At 43.9% G+C, this 27,059-nt stretch overlaps 1 protein-coding gene across 2 annotated transcripts in view; it reads right to left on the bottom strand.

Moving 5' to 3' along the window:
• The window catches only part of LOC135508975 (calcium/calmodulin-dependent protein kinase type 1D-like), a 64,707-nt gene that overhangs the window by 19,666 nt on the left and 17,982 nt on the right, over positions 1 to 27,059 (bottom strand). The window contains exons 2-6 of one of the 2 annotated variants that reach the window (XM_064929229.1): positions 20,587 to 20,718; positions 13,621 to 13,695; positions 6,999 to 7,137; positions 6,415 to 6,541; positions 2,052 to 2,127 (exon numbers count right to left, since the gene is read on the bottom strand). In XM_064929229.1, coding sequence (XP_064785301.1) covers positions 2,052 to 2,127; positions 6,415 to 6,541; positions 6,999 to 7,137; positions 13,621 to 13,695; positions 20,587 to 20,718 — 549 coding nt within the window. The remainder of the gene's footprint in view (positions 1 to 2,051; positions 2,128 to 6,414; positions 6,542 to 6,998; positions 7,138 to 13,620; positions 13,696 to 20,586; positions 20,719 to 27,059) is intronic. The other variant, XM_064929230.1, reaches the window with a different exon arrangement.

Genomic DNA, 27,059 nt, shown 5'->3' on the forward strand with positions numbered 1-27,059 from the left:
TGCCTTTTGGCAAACTCCAAGCAGGCTGTCATGTTCCTTTTACTGAGGATTGGCTTCCGTCTAGTCACTACCATAAAGGCCTGATTGGTGGAGTGCTGCAGAGATGGTTGTCATTCTGGAAGGTTCTCCAATCTCCACAGAGGAAATCTAGAGCTTTGTCAGAGTAACCCTCAGGTTCTTGGTCACCTCCCTGACCAAGACCCTTCTCCACCGATTGCTCAGTTTGGCCAGGTGACCAGCTCTAGGAAGAGTCTTGGTGGTTCCAAACTTCTTTCATTTAAGAATGAAGGAGGCCACTGTGTTCTTGGGGACCTTCAATGCTGCAGACATTTTTTGGTACCCTTCCCCAGATCTGTGCCTCAACACAATCCTGTGGTTTGGTTTTTGCTCTGACATGCACTGTCAACTGTGGGACCTTATATAGACAGGTGTGTGCCTTTCCAAATCATGCCTAATCTTTTTCATTTATCACAGGTGGACTCCAATCAAGTTGTAGAAACATCTCAAGGATGATCAAAGGAAACAGGATGCACCTGAGCTCAATTTTTAGTCTCATAGCAAAGGGTCTGAATACTAATGTAAATAAGGTATTTCTGTTATTTATTTATTTTTAATTTGCAAAACTTTCTACTAATCTGTTTTCAATTTGTCGTTATGGGGTACTGTGTGTAGATTGGTGAGGATTATATATTTTTTAAATCCATTTTAGAATAAGGCTGTCACGTAACATAATGTGGAAAGAGTCAAGGGGTCTGAGTACTTTCCGAAGGAACTGTATAGACCAAATACTGACTTTTTGGTGGTCTATAGAAACTTCTTACGAGAATCAGATTTAGATGAGGCAGGTGAACCTGGCTTTAGGTGAGGCAGATGAACCTGGCTTTACGTGAGGCAGATGAACCTGGCTTTAGGTGAGGCAGATGAACCTTGCTTTCTGTGAGGCAGATGAACCTGGCTTTACGTGAGGCAGATGAACCTGGCTTTACGTGAGGCAGATGAACCTGGCTTTAGGTGAGGCAGATGAACCTGGCTTTACGTGAGGCAGATGGACCTGGCTTTAGGTGAGGCAGATGAACCTGGCTTTACGTGAGGCAGATGGACCTGGCTTTACGTGATGCAGATGAACCTGGCTTTACCTGAGGCAGATGAACCTGGCTTTACGTGAGGCAGATGAACCTGGCTTTACGTGAGGCAGATGTACCTGGCTTTAGGTGAGGCAGATGGACCTGGCTTTACGTGAGGCAGATGGACCTGGCTTTACGTGAGGCAGATGAACCTGGCTTTACGTGAGGCAGATGAACCCGGCTTTACGTGAGGCAGATGAACCCGGCTTTACGTGAGGCAGATGAACCCGGCTTTACGTGAGGCAGATGAACCTGGCTTTACGTGAGGCAGATGAACCTGGCTTTACGTGAGGCAGATGAACCTGGCTTTACGTGAGGCAGATGAACCCGGCTTTACGTGAGGCAGATGAACCTGACATGAGATCTTCTCTCAGCCTAACAGGAATATGACTCTGGACATACTGTGCATGGCAACACCTCCTATTTGCATTTCTGTCTTCCCTGTATATTCTATAACCATGTATAGCTCCTACTGCATCATCAAAGGAATGATCTTAGTGTGTTTCAGAGATGGCAAAAATATGAATATTTTCTGATGTTAATAAGTTGTCAATTGACATTAACCTCGTTTTATGTCCTGCTGACGATCAGTTCAACGGGAAAGTGAGCCTGTCAGGTCACCAGTATCCTTAATTCTTGTACAGAATCCAGCCTAGCTGAAGCAATGCCGTGCAATATTCCTGATTTATTTTGTAAAGCATTTTTTCCCCTGCTGACCTCCATTGATTTAGTCCCCTAATTTTGGCCAAGAGGTAAAAACATCAATAGATGAAGAAGAAGATGAAGATGATGAGATTCATGCGGTTTAGACGATTGGATTATCAACACAATCAACACAATTAACATGTTATTTGTCCCAATGACCCATCAAAATATACAGATGGGGTTTTATTGGACACTCTACACATAACAGTATAAGATACTTACAGAATGTAAGCGATGACTCCGATAGACCAGCAGTCCACTGCTTTGCTGTAGGGCTTCTGAGCCAGAACCTCTGGGGCTGTGGAGAACATCATAAGGTAGAGATTGATATAGAACATTGTGTGGGTGATGTTTCCTGAGGTTAAATTAGGTCAAATAAGTTTAGGTTAGCCAGAGTTAAAGAGATACGAGTAGATGAGGTCAATGTTTGGGTTACTACTACTACTGCAGACTTCCATACGTCACAGCTGTTCGTCTTCCTGTCTGTCTAACGACGCAGATTTTGTGTCCACATGTTGTACCCTTCTGCTCTAAGTAGTGTGCACTTGTTCACTACTATTCATTGATTTAAGAGGGAAGGGCAGTTGTAAGAAATATGGTGGAAACTCTCTCTAGCCCATGGAATGTCTTACACCAATCCAAAGCTCCTAAATGCGTGGGGAGAAGTTCAACAGGAGTACACTGGGGGGAATTGGGACACAACCAGACAGGCACGTAACTTGCAGGGTGGACAGAGGGGTCATAACCCTCCCTATAATATACCAGGATGAATTTGATGGATAGTAAATTATTTTCCCACCATAGCTACTGACTTTCTGTGGCTTTAGACTAAGCAGTACTACTCAATTCCTTATTTTATGATTGGACCCCCCCGTTGCCAATTATGCTTTTGGTTTGGCCCGGGTCTTCAGAGGTCGTGGTTTGTGAAGGGAAAAAAGCTGTGCAAGGTTTGTAAAGAGAACGGAGCAAGAGCTTCCCTCCCTCCCTCCCTCCCTCCCTCCCTCCCTCCCTCCCTCCCTCCCTCCCTCCCTCCCTCCCTCCCTCACAAACCCTTCATTCTGTGAGCTAACTTGTAATAAATAAATAAGTAGTCACATTTAACATGATAAATTCATAAGCACAATTAAGAATAATTTAATTGCGAAGTGACTAGATATGCATCTCATGTGTGAATGCCATTTCTCAAAACGAGTGATAATTGGTAACGGTTATATTGGGCTCAATTTTGTCAGTTCAAAGATAACTTTGGTAGTATTATAAACTTTGAAACAACTAGTTTCTCGTAGGCTACAGAATTATAGAAGGGCTGTTTCTCTGAATCTCAGGCAGTATTTGTGTTTTTTTATGGATCCCCATTAGCTGCTACCAAGGCATCAGCTACTCTTCCTGGGGTTTATTATGGATCCACATTAGATCCTGCCAAGGCAGCAGCTACTCTTCCTGTGGTTTATTATGGATCCCTATTAGCTGCTACCAAGGCAGCAGCTACTCTTCCTGGGGTTTATTATGGATCCCCATTGGTTCCTGCCAAGGCAGCAGCTACTCTTCCTGTGGTTTATTATGGATCCCTATTAGCTGCTACCAAGGCAGCAGCTACTCTTCCTGGGGTTTATTATGGATCCCCATTAGTTCCTGCCAAGGCAGCAGCTACTCTTCCTGGGGTTTATTATGGATCCCCATTAGATCCTACCAAGGCATCAGCTACTCTTCCTGTGGTTTATTATGGATCCCCATTAGATCCTGCCAAGGCAGCAGCTACTCTTCCTGTGGTTTATTATGGATCCCCATTAGATCCTGCCAAGGCAGCAGCTACTCTTCCTGGGGTTTATTATGGATCCCCATTAGATCCTGCCAAGGCAGCAGCTACTCTTCCTGGGGTTTATTATGGATCCCCATTAGATCCTGCCAAGGCAGCAGCTACTCTTCCTGGGGTTTATTATGGATCCCCATTAGATCCTGCCAAGGCAGCAGCTACTCTTCCTGGGGTTTATTATGGATCCCCATTAGATCCTACCAAGGCATCAGCTACTCTTCCTGGGGTTTATTATGGATCCCCATTAGATCCTACCAAGGCATCAGCTACTCTTCCGGGGGTTTATTATGGTTCCCTATTAGATCCTGCCAAGGCAGCAGCTACTCTTCCTGGGGTTTATTATGGATCCCCATTAGATCCTACCAAGGCATCAGCTACTCTTCCGGGGGTTTATTATGGTTCCCTATTAGATCCTGCCAAGGCAGCAACTACTCTTCCTGGGGTCTGGCAAAATGAAGGCAGTTATCCCATTTTAAAAACATTTACAATACATTCATAACAGATTTCACAACTGAACCAATTGCAATTTTTTTAAGTCCCTCTTTGTGGCACCTGACCACACGACTGAACAGTAGTCCAGGTGCGACAAAACTAGAGTCTGTAGGATCTGCCTTGTTGATAGTGTTGTTAAGAAGGTAGAGCAGCGCTTTATTCTGGACAGACTTCTCCCCATCTTAGCTAGTGTTGTATCATTAGGTTTTGACCATGACAGTTTACAATCCAGGGTTACTCCAAGCAGTTTAGTCAGTCAACTTCTTCAATTTCCACATTATTTATTACAAGATGTAGTTGAGGTTTAGGGTTTAGTGAATGATTTGTCCCAAATACAAGACTCCCGAGCGGTGCATCTCAGTGCTAGAGGCGTCACTACAGACCCTGGTTCGATTCCAGGCTGTATCACAACCAGACGTAATTGGGAGTCCCATAGGGCGGCGCACAACTGGCCCAGTGTCGTCCGGGTTTGGCCGGGGTAGGCCGTCGTTGTAAATAAGAATCTGTTCTTAACTGACTTGCCTAGGAAAATAAAGGTGAAAAAATAAAAAATAAATGTGCCATTACACAGATGTAAGCTGGTTCATGTCTCATTTATTAATTTTGATTTCAACATGGAAGGAAAACCACATACTGCTGGTGTTTGGTAAGATGAGTAAAAGGTCCAGTTACACCATATTCTTGTGTAACAACAGCAGTTAATTCAATTGGGGGTGAAGGGAAGGGGGGGGGGCGCAAAGGATGTTCTCCCATGATGAAAGGGGGCCATGGCTGAAACCGGTTTGGGAAGCACTGATTTAGCTAATTATTAACTCAAATACAGATGGGTATGCTTCAGCCTATTTATTTATAGCCACTATGCTGCATCAGTTAGACGACAGATCATTTATTTATACATTTTTTAAATTTCACCTTTATTTAACCAGGTAGGCTAGTTGAGAACAAGTTCTCATTTACAACTGCGACCTGGCCAAGATAGAGCAAAGCAGTGCGACAAAAACAACACAGAGTTACACATGGAATAAACAAAAATACAGTCAACAATACAGTAGAAAAAGTCTATATATAGTGAGTGCCAATGAGGTAAGATCAGGGAGGTAAGGCAATAAATAGGCCATAGTGGAGAGGTAATTACGATATAGCTATTTAACATTGGAGTGATAGATGTGCAGAAGATGAATGTCCAAGTGAAGATACTGGGGTGCAAAGGAGCAAGATAAATAAATAAATACAGTATGGGGATGAGGTAGTTGGATGGGCTATTTACGGATGGGCTATGTACAGGTGCAATGATCTGTGAGCTGCTCTGACTGCTGGGCTTGAAGTCAGTGAGGGAGATGAGAGTCTCCAGCTTCAGCGATTTTTGCAGTTTGTTCCAGTCATTGGTAGCAGAGAACTGGAAGGAAAGGTGGCCAAAGGGGGAATTGGCATCGGGGGTGACTAGTGAAATATACCTGCTGTGCGTGGGTGCTGCTATGGTGACCAGTGAACTGAGATAAGGCGGGGCTTTACCTAGCAAAGACTTGTAGATAACCTGTACCCAGTGGGTTTGGCGACGAGTATGAAGCGAGGGCCAGCCAATGAGAGTGTACAGGTCCCAGTGGTGGGTAGTGTATGGGGCTTTGGTGGCAAAGCCCCATGTTGAGTAGAGTGTTGGAGGCTATTTTAGAAACCAATTTTTCATGCTTATTGGTTATTAAAAACACACCAACCAGCCTGATAATGTGAAACAATTTGTTGTTATGCACATTTTTGGAGGGGGGAAAATTATATTTTAATGGTGTAACCATTATTTTATTTTTCAAAAAACGTAATGTATCGTTCAATTAAACGGTGCTGTTCTGAATGACCCGTTGAAAACCGAGGAGGGGTGCAAAATACAACGCTTTCATTCAAATACGTCACTCATTGCTTCAAGGCAAACGTAGGCTACTTCAAAGTCTGTTCAAGAACGTTGAAGAACGTTGAAGAACATTCTGGGGAAACGTGTCATTCGGTACACAAATGTACCAAAAAAATTGATCGAACTGAACGCACCCCAGAACTGACGTTCTCATAGACGTTCTACAAAATAATTGCCAAACATGGTTAATATCTGAACTGTCAAGAGACAAACTCACAGTTTAAAGTAATACAGTCATTATTCAGTTGTGGCCCAGAATTCACCAGAAACTACAATTTCACAGGTATTTCTTCAAAATAAAATCTCCTGGGGGGGGGGGGGGCATCCCACAATTTGCAACACAAAGTTACACCCTTGCAACCAGAGAGCCTCCTCACCCACATATCCTGGTGTTCCACAGGCTGTAGCCATCACGTCTCCTGTCCCCTCCATCTTAGACAGACCAAAGTCACTGATCATGATCTTAGCCTCATCATGGGGGTTGTAGTAGAGAAGGTTCTCTGGCTGACCGAGGAAGCACATCAACAACACATGTATGGGAAAAATATATTATTAGACGTTTCATGAGTATTCCTGTTTGTGAGAGAGAGAGAGAGAGAGAGAGAGAGAGAGAGAGAGAGAGAGAGAGAGAGAAAGAAAGAGAGAAAGAAAGAGAGAAAGAAAGAAAGAAAGAGAGAAAGAAAGAGAGAAAGAAAGAGAGAGAGAGAGAAAGAAAGAGAGAGAGAGAGAGAAAGAGAAAGAAAGAGAGAGAGAGAGAAAGAGAAAGAGAGAGAGAAAGAGAAAGAGAGAAAGAAAGAGAGAGAGAAAGAGAGAGAGAGAGAGAGAAAGAGATTGTGTGTGAGTGCATGTCCGTACCTTGATGTCTCTGTGTACAATACTCATAGCGTGGAGGTAGGTGACTGTCTGTGTGTGTGTGTGTGTGTGTGTGTGTGTGTGTGTGTGTGTGTATGTGTATTCATACCTTGAGGTCTCTGTGTACGATGCCCATGTCGTGGAGGTAGTTGACAGCATTCAGCACCTGTTTAATGAGTCTGCTGGCATCCATCTCTGTGTAGAAGCCCTTCTCTACAATGCGGTCAAACAACTCACCCCCAGACACCCTGAGACAGAGACACAAGAACTGAATCAACCCTAACCAACTGTAACTGTAACCCTCAACCACAACCCTAGCCTCAACCACAACCACAACCCTTGCCTAAACCCTAACCCACAACCCTAACCCAAGCCTCAATCTCAACCCTAACCCTAGCCTCAACCATAACCCTAGCCTCAACCCTAACCCTAGCCTCAACCCTAACCCTAGCCTCAACCTCAAACCTAACCATAGCCTCAATCTCAACCCTAACCCACAACCCTAACCCTAGCCTCAATCTCAACCCTAACCCTAGCCTCAACCCTAACCCTAGCCTCAACCCTAACCCTAGCCTCAATCTCAACCCTAACCCTAGCCTCAAACTCAAACCTAACCATAGCCTCAACCTCAACCCTAACCCACAACCCTAACCATAGCCTCAACCTCAACCCTCAACCCTAACCCTAGTCTCAATCTCAACCCTAACCATAGCCTCAACCTCAACCCTCAACCCTAACCATAGCCTCAACCTCAATCCTAACCCTCGCCTCAACCCTAACCCTCAACCCTAACCCCTAGCCTCAACCTCAACCCTAACCTTAGCCTCAACCTCAACCCTAACCTTAGCCTCAACCTCAACCCTAACCTTAGCCTCAACCTCAACCCTAGACTCAACCTTAACCCTAGCCTCAACCCTAGCCTCAATCTCAACCCTAACCCTAGTCTCAACCCTAACCCTAGCCTCAACCTCAACCCTAACCCTAGCCTCAACCCTAGCCTCAACCCTAATCCTAGCCTCAACCTCAACCCTAACCCACAACCCTAACCCTAACCATAGCCTCAACCTCAACCCTCAACCCTAACCATAGTCTCAACCTCAACCCTAACCCTCGCCTCAACCCTAACCTTAGCCTCAACCTCAACCCTAATCTTAGCCTCAACCTCAACCCTAACCTTAGCCTCAACCCTAACCCTAGCCTCAACCTTAACCCTAGCCTCAACCCTAGCCTCAATCTCAACCCTAACACTATTCTCAACCCTAACCCTAGCCTCAACCTCAACCCTAATCCTAGCCTCAACCTCAACCCTAACCCACAACCCTAACCCTAGCCTAAATCTCAACCCTAACCCTAGCCTCAACCCTAACCCTAGCCTCAACCCTAACCCTAGCCTCAACCTCAAACCTAACCCTAGCCTCAACCCTAACCCACAACCCTAACCCTAGCCTCAATCTCAACCCTAACCATAGCCTCAACCATAACCCTAGACTCAACCCTAACCCTAGCCTCAACCTCAACCCTAACCCTAGCCTCAACCCTAACCATAGCCTCAACCCTAACCCTAGCCTCAATCTCAACCCTAACCTCAACCCTAACCCTAGCCTCAACCTCAACCCTAACCCTAGCCTCAACCTCAACCCTAGCCTCAACCTCAACCCTAGCCTCAACCTCAACCCTAGCCTCAACCTCAACCCTAGCCTCAACCTCAACCCTAGCCTCAACCTCAACGCTAACCCTCGCCTCAACCCTAACCATCACCTCAACCCTAACCCTCGCATCAACCCTAACCCTAGCCTCAACCCTAACCTTAGCCTCAACCTCAACCCTAACCTTAGCCTCAACCCTAACCCTAGCCTCAACCCTAACCCTAGCCTCAACCCTAAACCTAGTCTCAACCCTAACCCTAGCCTCAACCCCAACCCTAGACTCAACCTCAACCCTAACCCTAGTCTCAACCCTAACCCTAGTCTCAACCCTAACCCTAGTCTCAACCCTAACCCTAGTCTCAACCCTAACCCTAGCCTCAACCCCAACCCTAGACTCAACCTCAACCCTAGACTCAACCTCAACCCTAACCCTAGCCTCAACCCTAACCATAGCCTCAACCCTAACCATAGCCTCAACCATAACCCTAGACTCAACCCTAACCCTAGCCTCAACCTCAACCCTAACCCTAGCCTCAACCCTAACCATAGTCTCAACCCTAACCATAGCCTCAACCCTAACCATAGCCTCAACCATAACCCTAGACTCAACCCTAACCCTAGCCTCAACCTCAACCCTAACCCTAGCCTCAACCCTAACCATAGCCTCAACCCTAACCCTAGTCTCAATCTCAACCCTAACCCTAGCCTCAACCCTAACCCTAGCCTCAACCCTAACCCTAACCATAGCCTCAACCCTAACACTAGCCTCAACCTCAACCCTAGCCTCAACCTCAACCCTAGCCTCAACCTCAACCCTAGCCTCAACCTCAACCCTAGCCTCAACCTCAACCCTAGCGTCAACCTCAATCCTAGCCTCAACCTCAACCCTAGCCTCAACCTCAACCCTAGCCTCAACCTCAACCTTAGCCTCAACCTCAACCCTAGCCTCAACCTCAACCCTAGCCTCAACCCTAACCTTAGCCTCAACCCTAACCCTAGCCTCAACCCTAACCCTAGCCTCAACCCTAGCCTCAATCTCAACCCTAACCCTAGTCTCAATCCTAACCCTAGTCTCAACCCTAACCCTAGTCTCAACCCTAACCCTAGCCTCAATCTCAACCCTAACCATAGCCTCAACCATAACCCTAGACTCAACCCTAACCCTAGCCTCAACCTCAACCCTAACCCTAGCCTCAACCCTAACCATAGCCTCAACCCTAACCCTAGCCTCAATCTCAACCCTAACCCTAGCCTCAACCCTAACCCTAGCCTCAACCTCAACCCTAAAACTAGTCTCAATCCTAACCCTAGCCTCAACCTCAACCCTAGCCTCAACCTCAACCCTAGCCTCAACCTCAACCCTAGCCTCAACCTCAACCCTAAAACTAGTCTCAATCCTAACCCTAGCCTCAACCTCAACCCTAGCCTCAACCTCAACCCTAGCCTCAACCTCAACCCTAGCCTCAACCTCAACCCTAGCCTCAACCTCAACGCTAACCCTCGCCTCAACCCTAACCATCACCTCAACCCTAACCCTCGCATCAACCCTAACCCTAGCCTCAACCCTAACCTTAGCCTCAACCTCAACCCTAACCTCAACCTCAACCCTAACCCTAGCCTCAACCCTAACCCTAGCCTCAACCCTAACCCTAGCCTCAACCCTAAACCTAGTCTCAACCCTAACCCTAGCCTCAACCCCAACCCTAGACTCAACCTCAACCCTAACCCTAGTCTCAACCCTAACCCTAGTCTCAACCCTAACCCTAGTCTCAACCCTAACCCTAGTCTCAACCCTAACCCTAGCCTCAACCCCAACCCTAGACTCAACCTCAACCCTAGACTCAACCTCAACCCTAACCATAGCCTCAACCCTAACCATAGCCTCAACCATAACCCTAGACTCAACCCTAACCCTAGCCTCAACCTCAACCCTAACCCTAGCCTCAACCCTAACCATAGCCTCAACCCTAACCATAGCCTCAACCCTAACCCTAGTCTCAATCTCAACCCTAACCCTAGCCTCAACCCTAACCATAGCCTCAACCCTAACCATAGCCTCAACCATAACCCTAGACTCAACCCTAACCCTAGCCTCAACCTCAACCCTAACCCTAGCCTCAACCCTAACCATAGCCTCAACCCTAACCCTAGTCTCAATCTCAACCCTAACCCTAGCCTCAACCCTAACCCTAGCCTCAACCCTAACCCTAACCATAGCCTCAACCCTAACACTAGCCTCAACCTCAACCCTAGCCTCAACCTCAACCCTAGCCTCAACCTCAACCCTAGCCTCAACCTCAACCCTAGCCTCAACCTCAACCCTAGCCTCAACCTCAACCCTAGCCTCAACCTCAACCCTAGCCTCAACCTCAACCCTAGCGTCAACCTCAACCCTAGCGTCAACCTCAACCCTAGCCTCAACCTCAACCCTAGCCTCAACCTCAACCCTAGCCTCAACCTCAACCTTAGCCTCAACCTCAACCCTAGCCTCAACCTCAACCCTAGCCTCAACCCTAACCTTAGCCTCAACCCTAACCCTAGCCTCAACCCTAACCCTAGCCTCAACCCTAGCCTCAATCTCAACCCTAACCCTAGTCTCAATCCTAACCCTAGTCTCAACCCTAACCCTAGTCTCAACCATAACCCTAGCCTCAACCCCAACCCTAGACTCAACCTCAACCCTAACCCTAGCCTCAACCCTAACCCTAGCCTCAACCCTAACCATAGCCTCAACCCTAACCCTAGACTCAACCCTAACCCTAGCCTCAACCTCAACCCTAACCCTAGCCTCAACCCTAACCCTAGCCTCAACCCTAACCCTAGTCTCAACCCTAACCCTAGCCTCAACCCTAACCCTAGCCTCAACCCTAACCCTAACCATAGCCTCAACCCTAACCCTAGCCTCAACCCTAACCCTAACCCTAGCCTCAACCTCAACCCTAGCCTCAACCTCAACCCTAGCCTCAACCCTAGCCTCAACCTCAACCCTAGCCTCAACCTCAACCCTAGCCTCAACCTCAACCCTAGCCTCAACCCTAGCCTCAACCTCAACCCTAGCCTCAACCTCAACCCTAGCCTCAACCTCAACCCTAGCCTCAACCTCAACCCTAGCCTCAACCTCAACCCTAGCCTCAACCTCAACCCTAGCCTCAACCTCAACCCTAGCCTCAACCTCAACGCTAACCCTCGCCTCAACCCTAACCCTCGCCTCAACCCTAACCCTCGCCTCAACCCTAACCCTCGCCTCAACCCTAACCCTAGCCTCAGCCTCAACCTCAACCCTAACCTTAGGCTCAATCTCAACCCTAACCTTAGCCTCAACCCTAACCCTAGTCTCAACCCTAACCCTAGCCTCAACCCTAACCCTAGACTCAACCTCAACCCTAACCCTAGTCTCAACCCTAACCCTAGCCTCAACCCTAACCCTAGACTCAACCTCAACCCTAACCCTAGTCTCAACCCTAACCCTAGTCTCAACCCTAACCCTAGTCTCAACCCTAACCCTAGCCTCAACCCCAACCCTAGCCTCAACCCCAACCCTAGCCTCAACCCCAACCCTAGCCTCAACCCTAACCCTAGCCTCAACCCTAACCCTAGCCTCAACCTCAACTCTAACCCTAACCTCAACCCTAACCCTAACCCTAACCCTAACCTCAACCCTAACCTCAACCCTAACCCTAACCCTAGCCTCAACCCTAATCCTAGCTTCATGTCCATATCCCAGTTCAACCCAATGAGGAGATTCTGGATGGAGATGCAGGTTGTAAAAAACGATGCAGCCATCTTGGCTGAGCTACCATGTCAAGCACTGGGAAACGGACTGCAACATCTTAGAAGAGGTGAGGTGTTTTAGTTTAGCCGGGTGGCTGTAGAGATTAGCCCTGAATCACTACGTGTTGTGCAATATATAACAATATATATTGGACGTGAATGACAGCTCCTCGATGCACAAAAAGTAGGAATGTTCTGACTTCCGCGGAGGCCACATCGTCTCTGTAAATGCTGAACGGCCACTGCAGATGTCGGATATGATATGATCATAAATAAACTTTTCCTCAATGAGCGGGAGGGGGGGGGGGAGGGGCAACACTGAGCTAGCCTGCAATGTCACTTCCTGGAGTATTATGTCTCCATGAGACTCCATCTTAACCAACTTCATTTGGCTTCAATGCACCATTGAATGCTCACATAGGAATGAATCGTGTCACGTGATCGATGTCTTTGTCACTCCATATATATAGTCATTGAGTCAAACAGGTCATTCTGAGAGGAGAGAGGACTGAATTAACCTTCACTTAGGTCTGGTTTCCCAAACACTTACGTCTAGTCCTGGATTAATAGGCTATTTCAATTGACATTCTCCTTTAAGCATGCTTTTCAGTCAAGGCTAAATCTATGTCTAGGGAAACCGGCCCTAGAGTCCATCTTCATTCGTCTTTCGCTGTGTTTGCTACAGTGTTACAGAAGCAATGACATATAAAGGAAGCATTAAAGCAACTCTATGGGTTGCTTGCTTAGAGCCAAGGCCAAACACTTACAGCTGTAAAACATGATACATTATCCAAGTGACTAAATTGCTCCAGTGATACAGAGTACTGGCACATCTTATTTACTACAGCTTGAGTACTGGCACATCTTATTTACTACAACTTGAGTACTGGAACATCTTATTTACTACAGCTTGAGTACTGGAACATCTTCTAGAAATATGACAGACGGGCAGACAGACGGGCAGACAGACGGGCAGACAGACGGGCAGACAGACGGGCAGACAGACGGACAGACGGGCAGACAGACAGACAGACAGACGGACAGACGGACAGATAGACGGGCAGACAGACAGACAGACAGACAGACGGGCAGACAGACGGGCAGACAGACGGGCAGACAGACGGGCAGACAGACGGGCAGACAGACGGACAGACGGGCAGACAGACAGACAGACAGACGGACAGACGGACAGATAGACGGGCAGACAGACAGACAGACAGACAGACGGGCAGACAGACGGGCAGACAGACGGGCAGACAGACGGGCAGACAGACGGGCAGACAGACGGGCAGACAGACAGACAGTACTACTCACAACTGCATGATGAGGTATAGGTGGTTGGGGCTCTCATAGATGTCCTCCAAAGCCACAATGTTCTCATGTTTTATCCTGAAGAGAGAAAAGCAGTGGATTTAATTCACTCACTATTAACCTCATAATTTTAATGCCAAGCACAATAAAGCACAATTTCTTCACAAAATGGCTTTGTTCATTACAATGAATTAAGTGTGTGTGTGTGTGTGTGTGTGTGTGTGTGTGTGTGTGTGTGTGTGTGTGTGTGTGTGTGTGTGTGTGTGTGTGTGTGTGTGTGTGTGTGTGATACAAAGTGAGTGAGTGAATGGTTGTGTGTGAGTTAATTAGTGGCGTGTGTGTGTGTTACAAAGTGATTGTGAGTAGATGTGTGTGACGACAAGGCAGACAGTGAACCTGTTGAACCCTCTACTTCAACGTTTCTCCAGCCTTGAGTAGAGACAGAGGTTGAGGGTCAAATGGCCCCTATATTCCTTGTTTTTGTGTGTCAGACAACTTTACATTTACATACATTTCAACAAACATTAATGACATCACACTTCCTCAGACCCACATGTTCCCACTGTATCCACATCCAATGTTGTGTCGTAACGTTGGTTATTCATTCATGTCAAGACTGTTGTATTATCAAATGAATTATCTGTGTAATTAACATCACATGATTAAACTAATCATGTAAACATTCATTAACTAGGAAGTCGGGGCACCACGGGAAAATGTTGTTTAAAGAGTTGCTATTTCCCAAATTTAACTCTCTTCAGATATTTTCATATCTTATTGATTACAGTCACTTATTAATGTATTATCACCTCATCAGTCATATTCTGAATGTCGCAAACCCTTGGATATCTGCACGAACCCTAGCATAAATTATGAAACAGCGATATACCAATTGGCTTAATTATTTATTGACTAACTAACTAAATAATCACACAGAATTACATAAACACACAGACGATAGGTTATACATTGGTTACTAACATGATACAAAGAAAAGTCCCTTGTGGATGGAACCGATATGACAGCTTGGTAGACAAAGGAAAGGGGTGGGGACAGCGCAAGAGCGGGAAATTCAGAGTGGACCCACGTACATACAGTTGATTATTACACTCATGGAAATGCTAATACTTTGAACATGAACAGCCAGTCATTCGAAAAGAAATTGCAATTTACATATTTACGAGTGTATGCCTTTGTTGTCTCTCTGTGAACTCCAATCCGTCTGCTGGAGAGAGAGTCGACAGGAAAGTCTCTAGTTGCGTTTCCCAGAAGTCACAAGGTCTTTTGTCGTTGTTTAACTTGTTCAGCGGGCTCTGGATAGTGTCTGTTATAATGGATATGTCAGATGTACCAATGGTCGTTTGACAAGGAAATGTTCTCCAGAATGGATCTTTCAGAGTACCATTCGGTCAGTCAATCGGTTGCGTTTACCAGACTGAAGTACTTAAACACCTGCAGACTGAATAATCGGGTCTTTAGTTTGTAGATTTCTTAACCATTTCAGCGTGGGGATGATCCCCCATGTTCTCTGGTCTTGTCCTTCGGTAGAGTTGTAGTTTTAAACCATTTTGCAACATCCGGTTCACGCCTTAAGTGTGCTTGGTCTATAGAGAGGTAGATGTCTCAACAGTTTGTAACGTATTCAGTTGGACATAACTGGTCTTTATTTCAATCGCCAACCATTTCAACATGTAGCTACCGTTCCAAGCTCTCGTGTCACAGCTAGAACCACTTCACACACCGGCAGCAACCCGGCATGTTTTGGTCTAAATGTATAATTAGTCGTGAGTGGAGTAAAGAAGGGGCGTTCCGTGACGCTGAAGTAAATGTCTGTGCTCACGGGGTCGTGACCACGGACTTGGTTAAGACTTCATATGAAAAACAATTATCTCATTTGGAAGGCTAACATCACATCTCTACTCTCTTAAATAGTTTTGTATTTAATATGTTCCCCCACATCTGGATGTGACCCTGACAACTGGGAGATATATACATTAAGAGATACAGTTATGTTGTCCTACCATCTTTAGTTACATTACAAATTATTAACAAATTCCACGGGATTGTTCTTTGATTTCCCACCGACCGCCCAACTGTCTGGATTTACAGAAATACTGTTTCCCAATACTACAGACCCAGAAGCAGAGACGTGACGTCCACTATTTAAGTGGGGGTGGCAGGGTAGCCTAGTGGTTAGAGAGTTGGACTAGTAACCGGAAGGTTGCAAGTTCAAATCCCCGAGCTGACAAGGTACAAATCTGTCATTCTGCCCCTGAACAGGCAGTTAACCCACTGTTCCTAGGCCGTCATTGAAAATAAGAATTTGTTCTTTAACTGACTTGCCTAGTTAAATAAAGGTAAAATAAAAAATAACTTCTTCAATATAAGTGACAAAAATAATACGGTCCAATCCATTGGGTATCTCAACACACACCCATATGCCATGTCTTGAAATATGCAGACAGATGGATTAAAAGTAAACTTACATTGTAAAACGTCTGACAGACAGTTTTCTAACTATTCCCATAACTTTTAGACTTTATAGCAGAAGGAATGAATTATTGAGTCATTGTTAGTTGGCACCCTTTTCCCCATGGGCCATAGGCAGCCAAAGAAACCCACTCAACGTTCCTACTAATCATCAGTGAGTGACTCATGCACTGTAATGGTAGCCCTGTCATGGTTAACCGGCACAACATGCACGATGGTCCTGTTGTGTAGGCACGAAAACAGAAGAAACCGGTCCATGGAATGGATTGAAACAGGGAGGTACTATTTGAACTTGTCCAATGAGAAACAATGGATTTCAGTGGGTTTTTCGTTGCAAATCATTTTGCTACAATATGCTTTCATGAACATGACCCTGAAGCAGACGCTTGAAACAAAGAGTGAGGTGGGAGAGAGCTGGTGTCCAAGCAACAGGGTGTGGGTGAACACTAAAACGCCATGGAAACGAGGACGTAACTAATGATGGGCCTTGTTTAGAGAGACAGGTGGGTGAAGGAGGGGGAGGGGTGTGTGTGTGTGTGTGTGTGTGTGTGTGTGTGTGTGTGTGTGTGTGTGTGTGTGTGTGTGTGTGTGTGTGTGTGTGTGTGTGTGTGTGTGTGTGTGTGTGTGTGTGTGAAACCTACACACAATGTTGCTGCTTCAGGGTGCTGGGATAAAGCATTGAGAAATACAAAACGGACAAGAGAGAGAGACAGAGAGAGAGACAGAGAGAAAGAGGGACAGGAAGACAGAGAGAAAGAAGAGAGAGAGAGACAGTGAGAGAGAGGAGAGAAAGAGAGACAGTGAGAGAGAGGAGAGAAAGAGAGACAGAGAAAGAGCGACGGAGAGAGAGAGAGATGGAGAGACGGAGAGAAAGAGAGATGGAGAGAAAGAGACGTAGAGGGAGAGATGGCGAGAGAGAGACAGAGAGAGAGACAAGAGAAAGAGACAGAGAGCGAGAAGAGAAGAGAGAAGGCGGAGAGAAAGAGAGAGAGAGAGACGGAGAGAAAGAGAGACTGAGAAAGAGAGACGGAGAGAAAGAGAGAGACAGAGAGAAAGAGAGAGACAGATAGACAGATGGAGAGAAAGAGACAAGAGAAAGAGAGACAGAAAGAGAGACAGAGAAAGAGAGAAAGAGAGACAGAGAAAGAGAGAGAGAGAGAGAGAGAGAAGACAGAGACGGAGAGAAAGAGAGAGAGACAGAGAGAGATGGGGAGAAAGAGAAGAGAAAGAGAGATGGAGAGAAAGCGAGACAGAAAGAGGCAGAGAAAGAGAGACAGAGAGAGAGATGGCGAGACAGAGAGAGAGAAAGAGACGAGAGAAAGAGAGAAAGAGACGGGGAGAAAGGGAGAGAGATGGAGAGAGAGAGATGGAGAGAAAGAGGCGGGGAGAAAGGGAGAGATAGATGGAGAGAAAGAGAGAGAGATCGAGAGAAAGAGAGAGATAGATGGAGAGAAAGAGACAGGGGGAGAGAGAGATGGAGAGAAAGAGACGGGGAGAAAGGGAGAGATAGATGGAGAGAAAGAGAGAGATAGATGGAGAGAGAGAGAGATGGAGAGAAAGAGGCGGGGAGAAAGGGAGAGATAGATGGAGAGAAAGAGAGAGATAGATGGAGAGAAAGAGAGAAATAGATGGAGAGAAAGAGAGAGATAGATGGAGAGAAAGAGAGAGATAGAGAGAAAGAGACAGGGGGAGAGATAGATGGAGAAAGAGACGGAGAGCAATGGAGAGATAGATAGATGGAGAGAAAGAGAGAGATAGATGGAGAGAAAGACAGGAGGAGAGATAGATGGAGAAAGAGACAGGGAGAAATGGAGAGATAGATGGAGAGAAAGAGACAGGGAGAGAGAGAGAGATAGATAGAGAGAAAGAGAGAGATAGATGGAGAGAAAGAGAGAGATGGAGAGAAAGAGACGGGGAGAAAGGGAGAGATAGATGGAGAGAAAGAGACGGAGAGAGAGAGAGATAGATAGAGAGATATATGGAGAGAAAGAGAGATGGAGAGAAAGAGACTGGGAGAGAGTCATAGAGCCAATTGCCCTTTATGGTTGTGAGGTCTGGGGTCCGCTCACCAACCAAGACTTCACAAAATGTGACAAACACCAAATTGAGACTACACGCAGAATTCTGCAAAAATATCCTCCGTGTACAACGTAGAACACCAAATAATGCATGCAGAGCAGAATTAGGCCGATACCCACTAATTATCAAAATCCAGAAAAGAGCTGTTAAATTCTATAACCACCTAAAAGGAAGCGATTCCCAAACCTTCCACAACAAAGCCATCACCTACAGAGAGATGAACCTGGAGAAGAGTCCCCTAAGCAAGCTGGTCCTGGGGCTCTGTTCACAAACACACCCTACAGAGCCCCATGACAGCAGCACAATTAGACCCAACCAAATCATGAGAAAACAAAAAGATAATTACTTGACACATTGGAAAGAATTAACAAAAAAACAGAGCAAACTAGAATGCTATTTGGCCCTACACAGAGAGTACACAGCGGCAGAATACCTGACCACTGTGACTGACCCAAAATTAAGGAAAGCTTTGACTATGTACAGACTCAGCGAGCATAGCCTTGCTATTGAGAAAGGCCGCCGTAGGCAGACATGGCTCTCAAGAGAAGACAGGCTATATGCTCACTGCCCACAAAATGAGGTGGAAACTGAGCTGCACTTCCTAACCTCCTGCCCAATCTATGACCATATTAGAGAGACATATTTCCCTCAGATTACACAGATACACAAAGAATTCGAAAACAAATCCAATTTTGAAAAACTCCCATATCTACTGGGTGAAATTCCACAGTGTGCCATCAGAGCAGCAAGATTTGTGACCTGTTGCCACGAGAAAAGGGCAACCAGTGAAGAACACGCACCATTGTAAATACAACCCATATCTATGCTTATTTATTTTATCTTGTGTCCTTAACCATTTGTACATTGTAAAAACACTGTATATATATATAATATGACATTTGTAATGTCTTTATTGTTTTGAAACTTCTGTATGTGTGATGTCTACTGTTAATTTTTATTGTTTATTTCACTTTATATATTATCTACCTTACTTGCTTTGGCAATGTTAATACATGTTTCCCATGCCAATAAAGCCCTTGAATTGAAATTGAATTGAGAGAGATGGAGAGAAAGAGACAGAGAGAGAGAGAGAGATAGATAGATAGAAAGAGAGAGATAGATGGAGAGAAAGAGACAGGGGGAGAGAGAGAGATGGAGAGAAAGAGACAGGGAGAAAGGGAGAGAGAGATGGGGAGAAAGAGACAGGGAGAAAGGGAGAGATAGATGGAGAGAAAGAGAGATGGAGAGAAAGAGACGAGAGAAAGAGAGAGAGATGGAGAGAAAGAGACAGGGAGAAAGGGAGAGAGAGATGGAGAGAAAGAGACAGGGAGAAAGGGAGAGAGAGATGGAGAGAAAGAGACAGGAAGAAAGAGTGAGAGAGATGGGGAGAAAGAGACAGGGAGAAAGGGAGAGATAGATGGAGAGAAAGAGAGATGGAGAGAAAGAGACGAGAGAAAGAGAGAGAGAGATGGAGAGAAAGAGAGATGGAGAGAAAGAGACAGGGAGAAAGAGAGAGATAGATGGAGAGAAAGAGAGATGGAGAGAAAGAGACAGGGAGAAAGAGAGAGATAGATGGAGAGAAAGAGACAGGGAGAAAAAGAGACGAGAGAAAGAGAGAGAGAAATAGAAAGGGCAGCAGAATCTAAAGAAGGCAATCGTAACCAAGCAACTCACTCCGCACAACAGCAACCAAATTCTCATCAAGAGTGACTGATGGATAACCCCAGGCCCTGAGGAGAATTACCCATGAACTCGGGGGGGGAAGCTTGTGCCGTCCTCACCTGCATGCTCACATCACGTCATGTGTTCTCTATCGACAGAGTGGAGCTACTCGGACAGAGTGGAGCTACTCGGACAGAGTGGAGCTACTCGGACAGAGTGGAGCTACTCGGACAGAGTGGAGCTACTGTATATGACTGAATGAGTAACACATAACTAGAACTTAGCTGACATGGCATTGCCACCACAAGGGCTGGTTAAAGGTGTAAGTTGCTTTGACTCAATCTCGTCCATGTACGTGACTCAACTTGTAAAGACGCTGTGGATATGACTGACTGCTGAAAAAAAACCTCTTATTTACCAGCGGTTGGTAAGCCAGATATGGAGGGGAAGGGAAAGTCCAAGGTTTGAATCAACCTGCAGAGAGATTATATCTAATACAGGCGTGGTGACATTTTGGGAGGGTTGGGTTTCATACAGTAAGACTCATACTGTGAAGTGCAGTGTTTTTGTGTTATGGTACCTACATTTTTCAGATGTTCTTTTTACTAGATAGATACAGTTGAAGAGTCACAGGGAAGGAGCATAGCAACAGGACGGAACAGGTCGGTATTTGAACCTGAGGAGACACGGCATATGATTCCCCAAGAGGCAGAGTTACCCCACCCCTCTGGTACCTACTTCCTTAGCACAGCGATTTCGTTCTCGATGCTGGTCTCCTTCCCCTTCAGTGCTTTCTTAGGGATACACTTCACTGCAACCATCTTCCCTGTGGTCTTCTCCCTGGCCATTACCACTTCTGAGAATGCACCACTGTGGAGCGAGAGAGAGACAGACAGAGACAGACAGACAGACAGACAGACAGACAGACAGGCAGACAGACAGACAGACAGACAGACAGACAGACAGACAGACAGACAGACAGACAGACAGGACAGACAGGACAGACAAGACAGACAAGACAGACAAGACAGACAAGACAGACAGGACAGACAGGACAGACAGACAGGGCAGACAGGACAGACAGACAGGAGAGAGAGAGAGAGAGATATATATAGAGAGAGAAAGAGCGAGAGAGATACAGAGAGAGAGAGAGAGAGAGAAAAATAGAGGGAAGGAAGGAATAAGAGATTAAATTGGTTAATTTTGCATAGGCACAAACAGAGTATTGACATACATGTATTATAGAGAGCATTCAGAGAAAGACAGTGTAGAATATATTAACATCACAGTGTAAATATTTACTGTAGACTAGACTAACTTTACAATATACGTATTTTCTGTAGAACAGACTAACATTATACTGTGAATATTTACTGTAGAATAGACTAACATACTGTGAATATGTACTGTAGAATAGACTAACATTACATTGTAAACATTTACTGTAGAATAGACTAACATACTGTGAATATGTACTGTAGAACAGAATAACAAGCAAATGTACATCAGACTAATATTATATTATGAATACTTGCATTACACTGAATATTTACTGTAGAACAGACTAACATTACACTGTACATATTTACTGTACAATAAACTAACATTATACTGAATATTTACTGTAGACTAGACTAACTTTACAATATACGTATTTTCTGTAGAACTGACTAACATTATACTGTGAATATTTACTGTAGAACAGACCAACATTACACTGAATATTTACTGTAGAACAGACCAACATTACACTGAATATTTACTGTAGAACAGAATAACACGATACTGTACATATTTACTGTAGAACAGAATAACACGATACTGTACATATTTACTGTAGAACAGAATAACACGATACTGTACATATTTACTGTAGAACAGACTAACATACTGTGAATATTTACTGTAGAATAGACTAACATTATATTATGAATACATACTGTAGAACAGACTAACATACTGTGAATATTTACATTAGAGGAGACTAACGAACTGTACATACAGTGCCTTGCGAAAGTATTCGGCCCCCTTGAACTTTGCGACCTTTTGCCACATTTCAGGCTTCAAACATAAAGATATAAAACTGTATTTTTTTGTGAAGAATCAACAACAAGTGGGACACAATCATGAAGTGGAACGACATTTATTGGATATTTCAAACTTTTTTAACAAATCAAAAACTGAAAAATTGGGCGTGCAAAAGCCCCTTTACTTTCAGTGCAGCAAACTCTCTCCAGAAGTTCAGTGAGGATCTCTGAATGATCCAATGTTGACCTAAATGACTAATGATGATAAATACAATGCACCTGTGTGTAATCAAGTCTCCGTATAAATAAACTAAACTCAACAAAAAGAAGAATAAACTTTATTATGAAGCCAAGATCAATGTTATAAAGAATGATGGAAAAGAACTTTGCAGTACTTTTAATAAAATTATGAGCAGAAAGACAAATTCAACTCTTTGATTTGATATGAACACCATCTGTCATCAAATCAGATGGCTTATTTATCACAAAACCATTTGATGTTGCCAATTACTTGAATGATTACTTCATTGGCAAAGTGGACAAACTTATGCAGGAAATGCCCAAGACAAACATTGAACAATTATATTTATGTATAAAAACATAATAATAATGGAAGAAAAGCAGTACAAGTTTGAATTTTGTGAAGTTAGTGTGGGAGAGGTGGAAAAATGATTGTTCACGATCAATAATGACAAATCTTCTGGCATTGACAACTTAGATGGAAAGCTACTGAGCATGGTAGCTGACTCTATAGACACTCCTATCTGTCATATTTTTAATCTGAGCCTAGAGGAAAGTCTTTGTCCTTAGGCCTGGAGGGAAGCCAAAGTAATTCCACTACCCAAGAGTGGTAAAGCGGCCTTTACTGGTTCTAACAGCAGACCGATATGCTTGCTACCAGCTCTTAGCAAACTGTTTTTTCTCTGTAAACAACAGACTTTCAGCATGCTTATAGAGAAGGGCACTCAACATGGACTGCACTGGCAAAAGTGAATGATGATTGTTTGAAAGAAATTGACAATAAGAATATTGTGGGAGCTGTACTGTTAGATTTCAGCCATTGATATTATTGACCATAACCTGTTGTTGAGAAAACCTTAAGAGCTATGGCTTTTCAACTTCTGCCATATCGTGGATTCAGAGCTATCTATCTAATAGAACTCAAAATATTTTATTTAACGGAAGCTTCTCTAATGTCAAACATGTAAAGTGTGGCGTACCGCAGGGCAGCTCTCTAGGCCCTTACTCTTTTCTATGTTTACCAATGACCTGCCACGGGCATTAAACAAAGCATGTGTGTCCATGTATGCTGATGATTCAACCATATACGCATCAGCAACCACAGATAATGAAGTCACTAAAACTCTTAACAAAGAGTTGGAGTCTGTTTTGAAATGGGTGGCCAGTAATAAACTGGTCCTGAACATCTCTAAAACTAAGAGCATTGTATTTGGTACAAATCATTCCTTAAGTGCTAGACCTCAGCTGAATCTGGTAATGAATGGTGTGGCTGTTGAGCAAGTTGAGGGGACTAAATTACTTGGCGTTACCTTAGATTGTAAACTGTCATGTTCAAAACATATAGTGACTGCATCACTTCCTCTTTTAATTAGAACTGCATCACTTCTTCTTTTTATAGGAAACACAGAAATGTGTTGAAAATCCCAAATAGTCAACTTCCACACAGCTCTGACACACACATTTATCCCACCAGACATGCCACCAGGGGTCTTTTCACAGTCCCCAAACCCAGAACAAATTCTAGAAAGAGTACAGTATTATACAGAGCCCTTATTGCATGGAACTTTCTTCCATCTCATATTTCTCAAATAAACAGTAAACCTGGTTTCAAAAAACAGATAACAGCCACACCTAGCGGCACAATACCTCTCCTTATCTGACCTAGATAGTTTGTGTGTCTGAATTGATATGTAGACTAGGTGTGCCTTTTAAAAAATGTATGTTGTTCTGTACTGGAGCTGCTCTTGTCCAATGATGTTCTTCCGGCTAAAATGGCACCGGAAGAACTGGCAGCAGTTGTACGGGCGCGCAACCAATTGTGTTATTATGTGGGGTTTTTCGCGTTATTTGTAACCTATTTTGTACATAATGTTTGTGAAACCGTATCTTACAGCAAAAAGAGATTCTGGATATCAGGACAGCGATCACTCACCTCGGATCAGACAAATATTTTTTTCAACAAGCAGGACGCATAGGACATTCTCCAAACACCCGACAAGGCCGACATCCCCGTTATTGGCAAGAGGAAGAGACACAGGTACGGAGGACACAGAGCAGGGTGCCTCATAAGGATCCGCAGGAGGCGAGTGGGAAAGCTGCCCTTACTGTCAATATTACTCGACCAACGTGCAACCATTGGACAATAACCTAGACGATGTACGATCATGAAAATCCTACCAACGGGACATCAAAAACTGTAACATCTTATGTTTCACGGAATGTTGGCTGAACGACGACATGGATATTCAGCTTGCGGGATAACCGCTGCACCGGCTAGATAGAACAGCACACTCCGGTAAGACGAAGGGGGGCAGTCGGTGCATATTTGTAAACAACAGCTAGTGCATGAAATCTGAGGAAGGTGTGTCCCGCCACCCGCCACCCACCAACCCCTCTTTTACGCTACGGCTACTCTCTGTTTATCATATATTAGAAGTTGGAAATTTACATACACCTTAGCCAAATACATTTAAACTCAGTTTTTCAAAATTCCTGACATTTAATCCTAGTACAAATTATCTGTCTTGGGTCAGTTAGGATCACCACTTTATTTTAAGAATGTGAAATGTCAGAATAATAGTAGAGAGAATGATTTATTTCAGCTTTTATTTATTTCATCACATTCCCTGTGGGTCAGAAGTTTACATACACTCAATTAATATTTGGTAGCATTGCCTTTAAATTTTTAACTTGGGTCAAAGTTTCAGGTAGCCTTCCACAAGCATCCCACAATAAGTTGGGTGAATTTTACATACACTCAATTAGTATTTGGTATTTGTCTATAAACAGTATTGTCTTTTAAAATAGCATTGTCTTTTAAAATAGCACTGTCTTTAAATAGCACCGTCTTTAAATAGCACCGTCTTTAAATAGCATCGTCTTTAAATAGCATCGTCTTTAAATAGCATCGTCTTTAAATAGCATCGTCTTTAAATAGCATCGTCTTTAAATAGCATCGTCTTTAAATAGCATCGTCTTTAAATAGCATCGTCTTTAAATAGCATCGTCTTTAAATAGCATCGTCTTTAAATAGCATCGTCTTTAAATAGCATCGTCTTTAAATAGCATCGTCTTTAAATAGCATCGTCTTTAAATAGCATCGTCTTTAAATAGCATCGTCTTTAAATAGCATCGTCTTTAAATAGCATCGTCTTTAAATAGCATGGTCTTTAAATAGCATCGTCTTTAAATAGCATCGTCTTTAAATAGCATCGTCTTTAAATAGCATGGTCTTTAAATAGCATGGTCTTTAAATAGCATTGTCTTTAAATAGCATTGTCTTTAAATAGCATTGTCTTTAAATAGCATTGTCTTTAAATAGCATTGTCTTTAAATAGCATTGTCTTTAAATAGCATTGTCTTTAAATAGCATTGTCTTTAAATAGCATTGTCTTTAAACCTCTTCAGGCATCTGGCTCCATTCGTTAATACTTAACAAAATCCACTGTGGAATTACGGGAATATTTGCCCCAACAGTCTGTAGCTGTTGCTATGCTACCATGTACATGCTCAGTCCACCTTAATGAATGTTGGAGAGGGCTCCACCACCATTCTTATCCCTCATTATCTTTCCTCTCCTTCCCACTCTGTCTATCCCTTGCTCTTTCTCCCTCCTATACGCTACCCTTCTTTTCTATCCTCTCTTTAATGTTATGTCATTATGTTCTCCTTCACCACACAGCAAAAATGTGTTATTACGGTATATAGTGAATGTAATCAGCTCCATTGTCTGTTACAGTATGTAATCAGCTCCATGGTCTATTACAGTATGTAATCAGCTCCATTGTCTATTACAGTATGTAATCAGCTCCATTGTCTATTACAGTATGTAATCAGCTCCATTGTCTGTTACAGTATGTAATCAGCTCCATTGTCTATTACAGTATGTAATCAGCTCCATTGTCTATTACAGTATGTAATCAGCTCCATGGTCTATTACAGTATGTAATCAGCTCCATTGTCTGTTACAGTATGTTATCAGCTCCATGGTCTATTACAGTATGTAATCAGCTCCATTGTCTATTACAGTATGTAATCAGCTCCATTGTCTGTTACAGTATGTAATCAGCTCCATTGTCTATTACAGTATGTAATCAGCTCCATTGTCTATTACAGTATGTAATCAGCTCCATTGTCTGTTACAGTATGTAATCAGCTCCATGGTCTGTTACAGTATGTTATCAGCTCCATTGTCTATTACAGTATGTAATCAGCTCCATTGTCTATTACAGTATGTAATCAGCTCCATTGTCTATTACAGTATGTAATCAGCTCCATTGTCTGTTACAGTATGTAATCAGCTCCATTGTCTATTACAGTATGTAATCAGCTCCATTGTCTATTACAGTATGTAATCAGCTCCATTGTCTGTTACAGTATGTAATCAGCTCCATTGTCTATTACAGTATGTAATCAGCTCCATTGTCTGTTACAGTATGTAATCAGCTCCATTGTCTATTACAGTATGTAATCAGCTCCATTGTCTGTTACAGTATGTAATCAGCTCCATGGTCTGTTACAGTATGTAATCAGCTCTAGGGTCTATTACAGTATGTAATCAGCTCCATTGTCTATTACAGTATGTAATCAGCTCCATTGTCTGTTACAGTATGTAATCAGCTCCATTGTCTATTACAGTATGTAATCAGCTCCATTGTCTATTACAGTATGTAATCAGCTCCATTGTCTATTACAGTATGTTATCAGCTCCATTGTCTATTACAGTATGTAATCAGCTCCATTGTCTATTACAGTATGTAATCAGCTCCATTGTCTATTACAGTATGTAATCAGCTCCATTGTCTGTTACAGTATGTGATCAGCTCCATTGTCTATTACAGTATGTAATCAGCTCCATTGTCTATTACAGTATGTTATCAGCTTCATTGTCTATTACAGTATGTAATCAGCTCCATTGTCTGTTACAGTATGTTATCAGCTTCA

Source organism: Oncorhynchus masou, chromosome 22 (genome assembly GCF_036934945.1).
Source record: "Oncorhynchus masou masou isolate Uvic2021 chromosome 22, UVic_Omas_1.1, whole genome shotgun sequence".
NCBI lineage: Eukaryota > Metazoa > Chordata > Actinopteri > Salmoniformes > Salmonidae > Oncorhynchus > Oncorhynchus masou.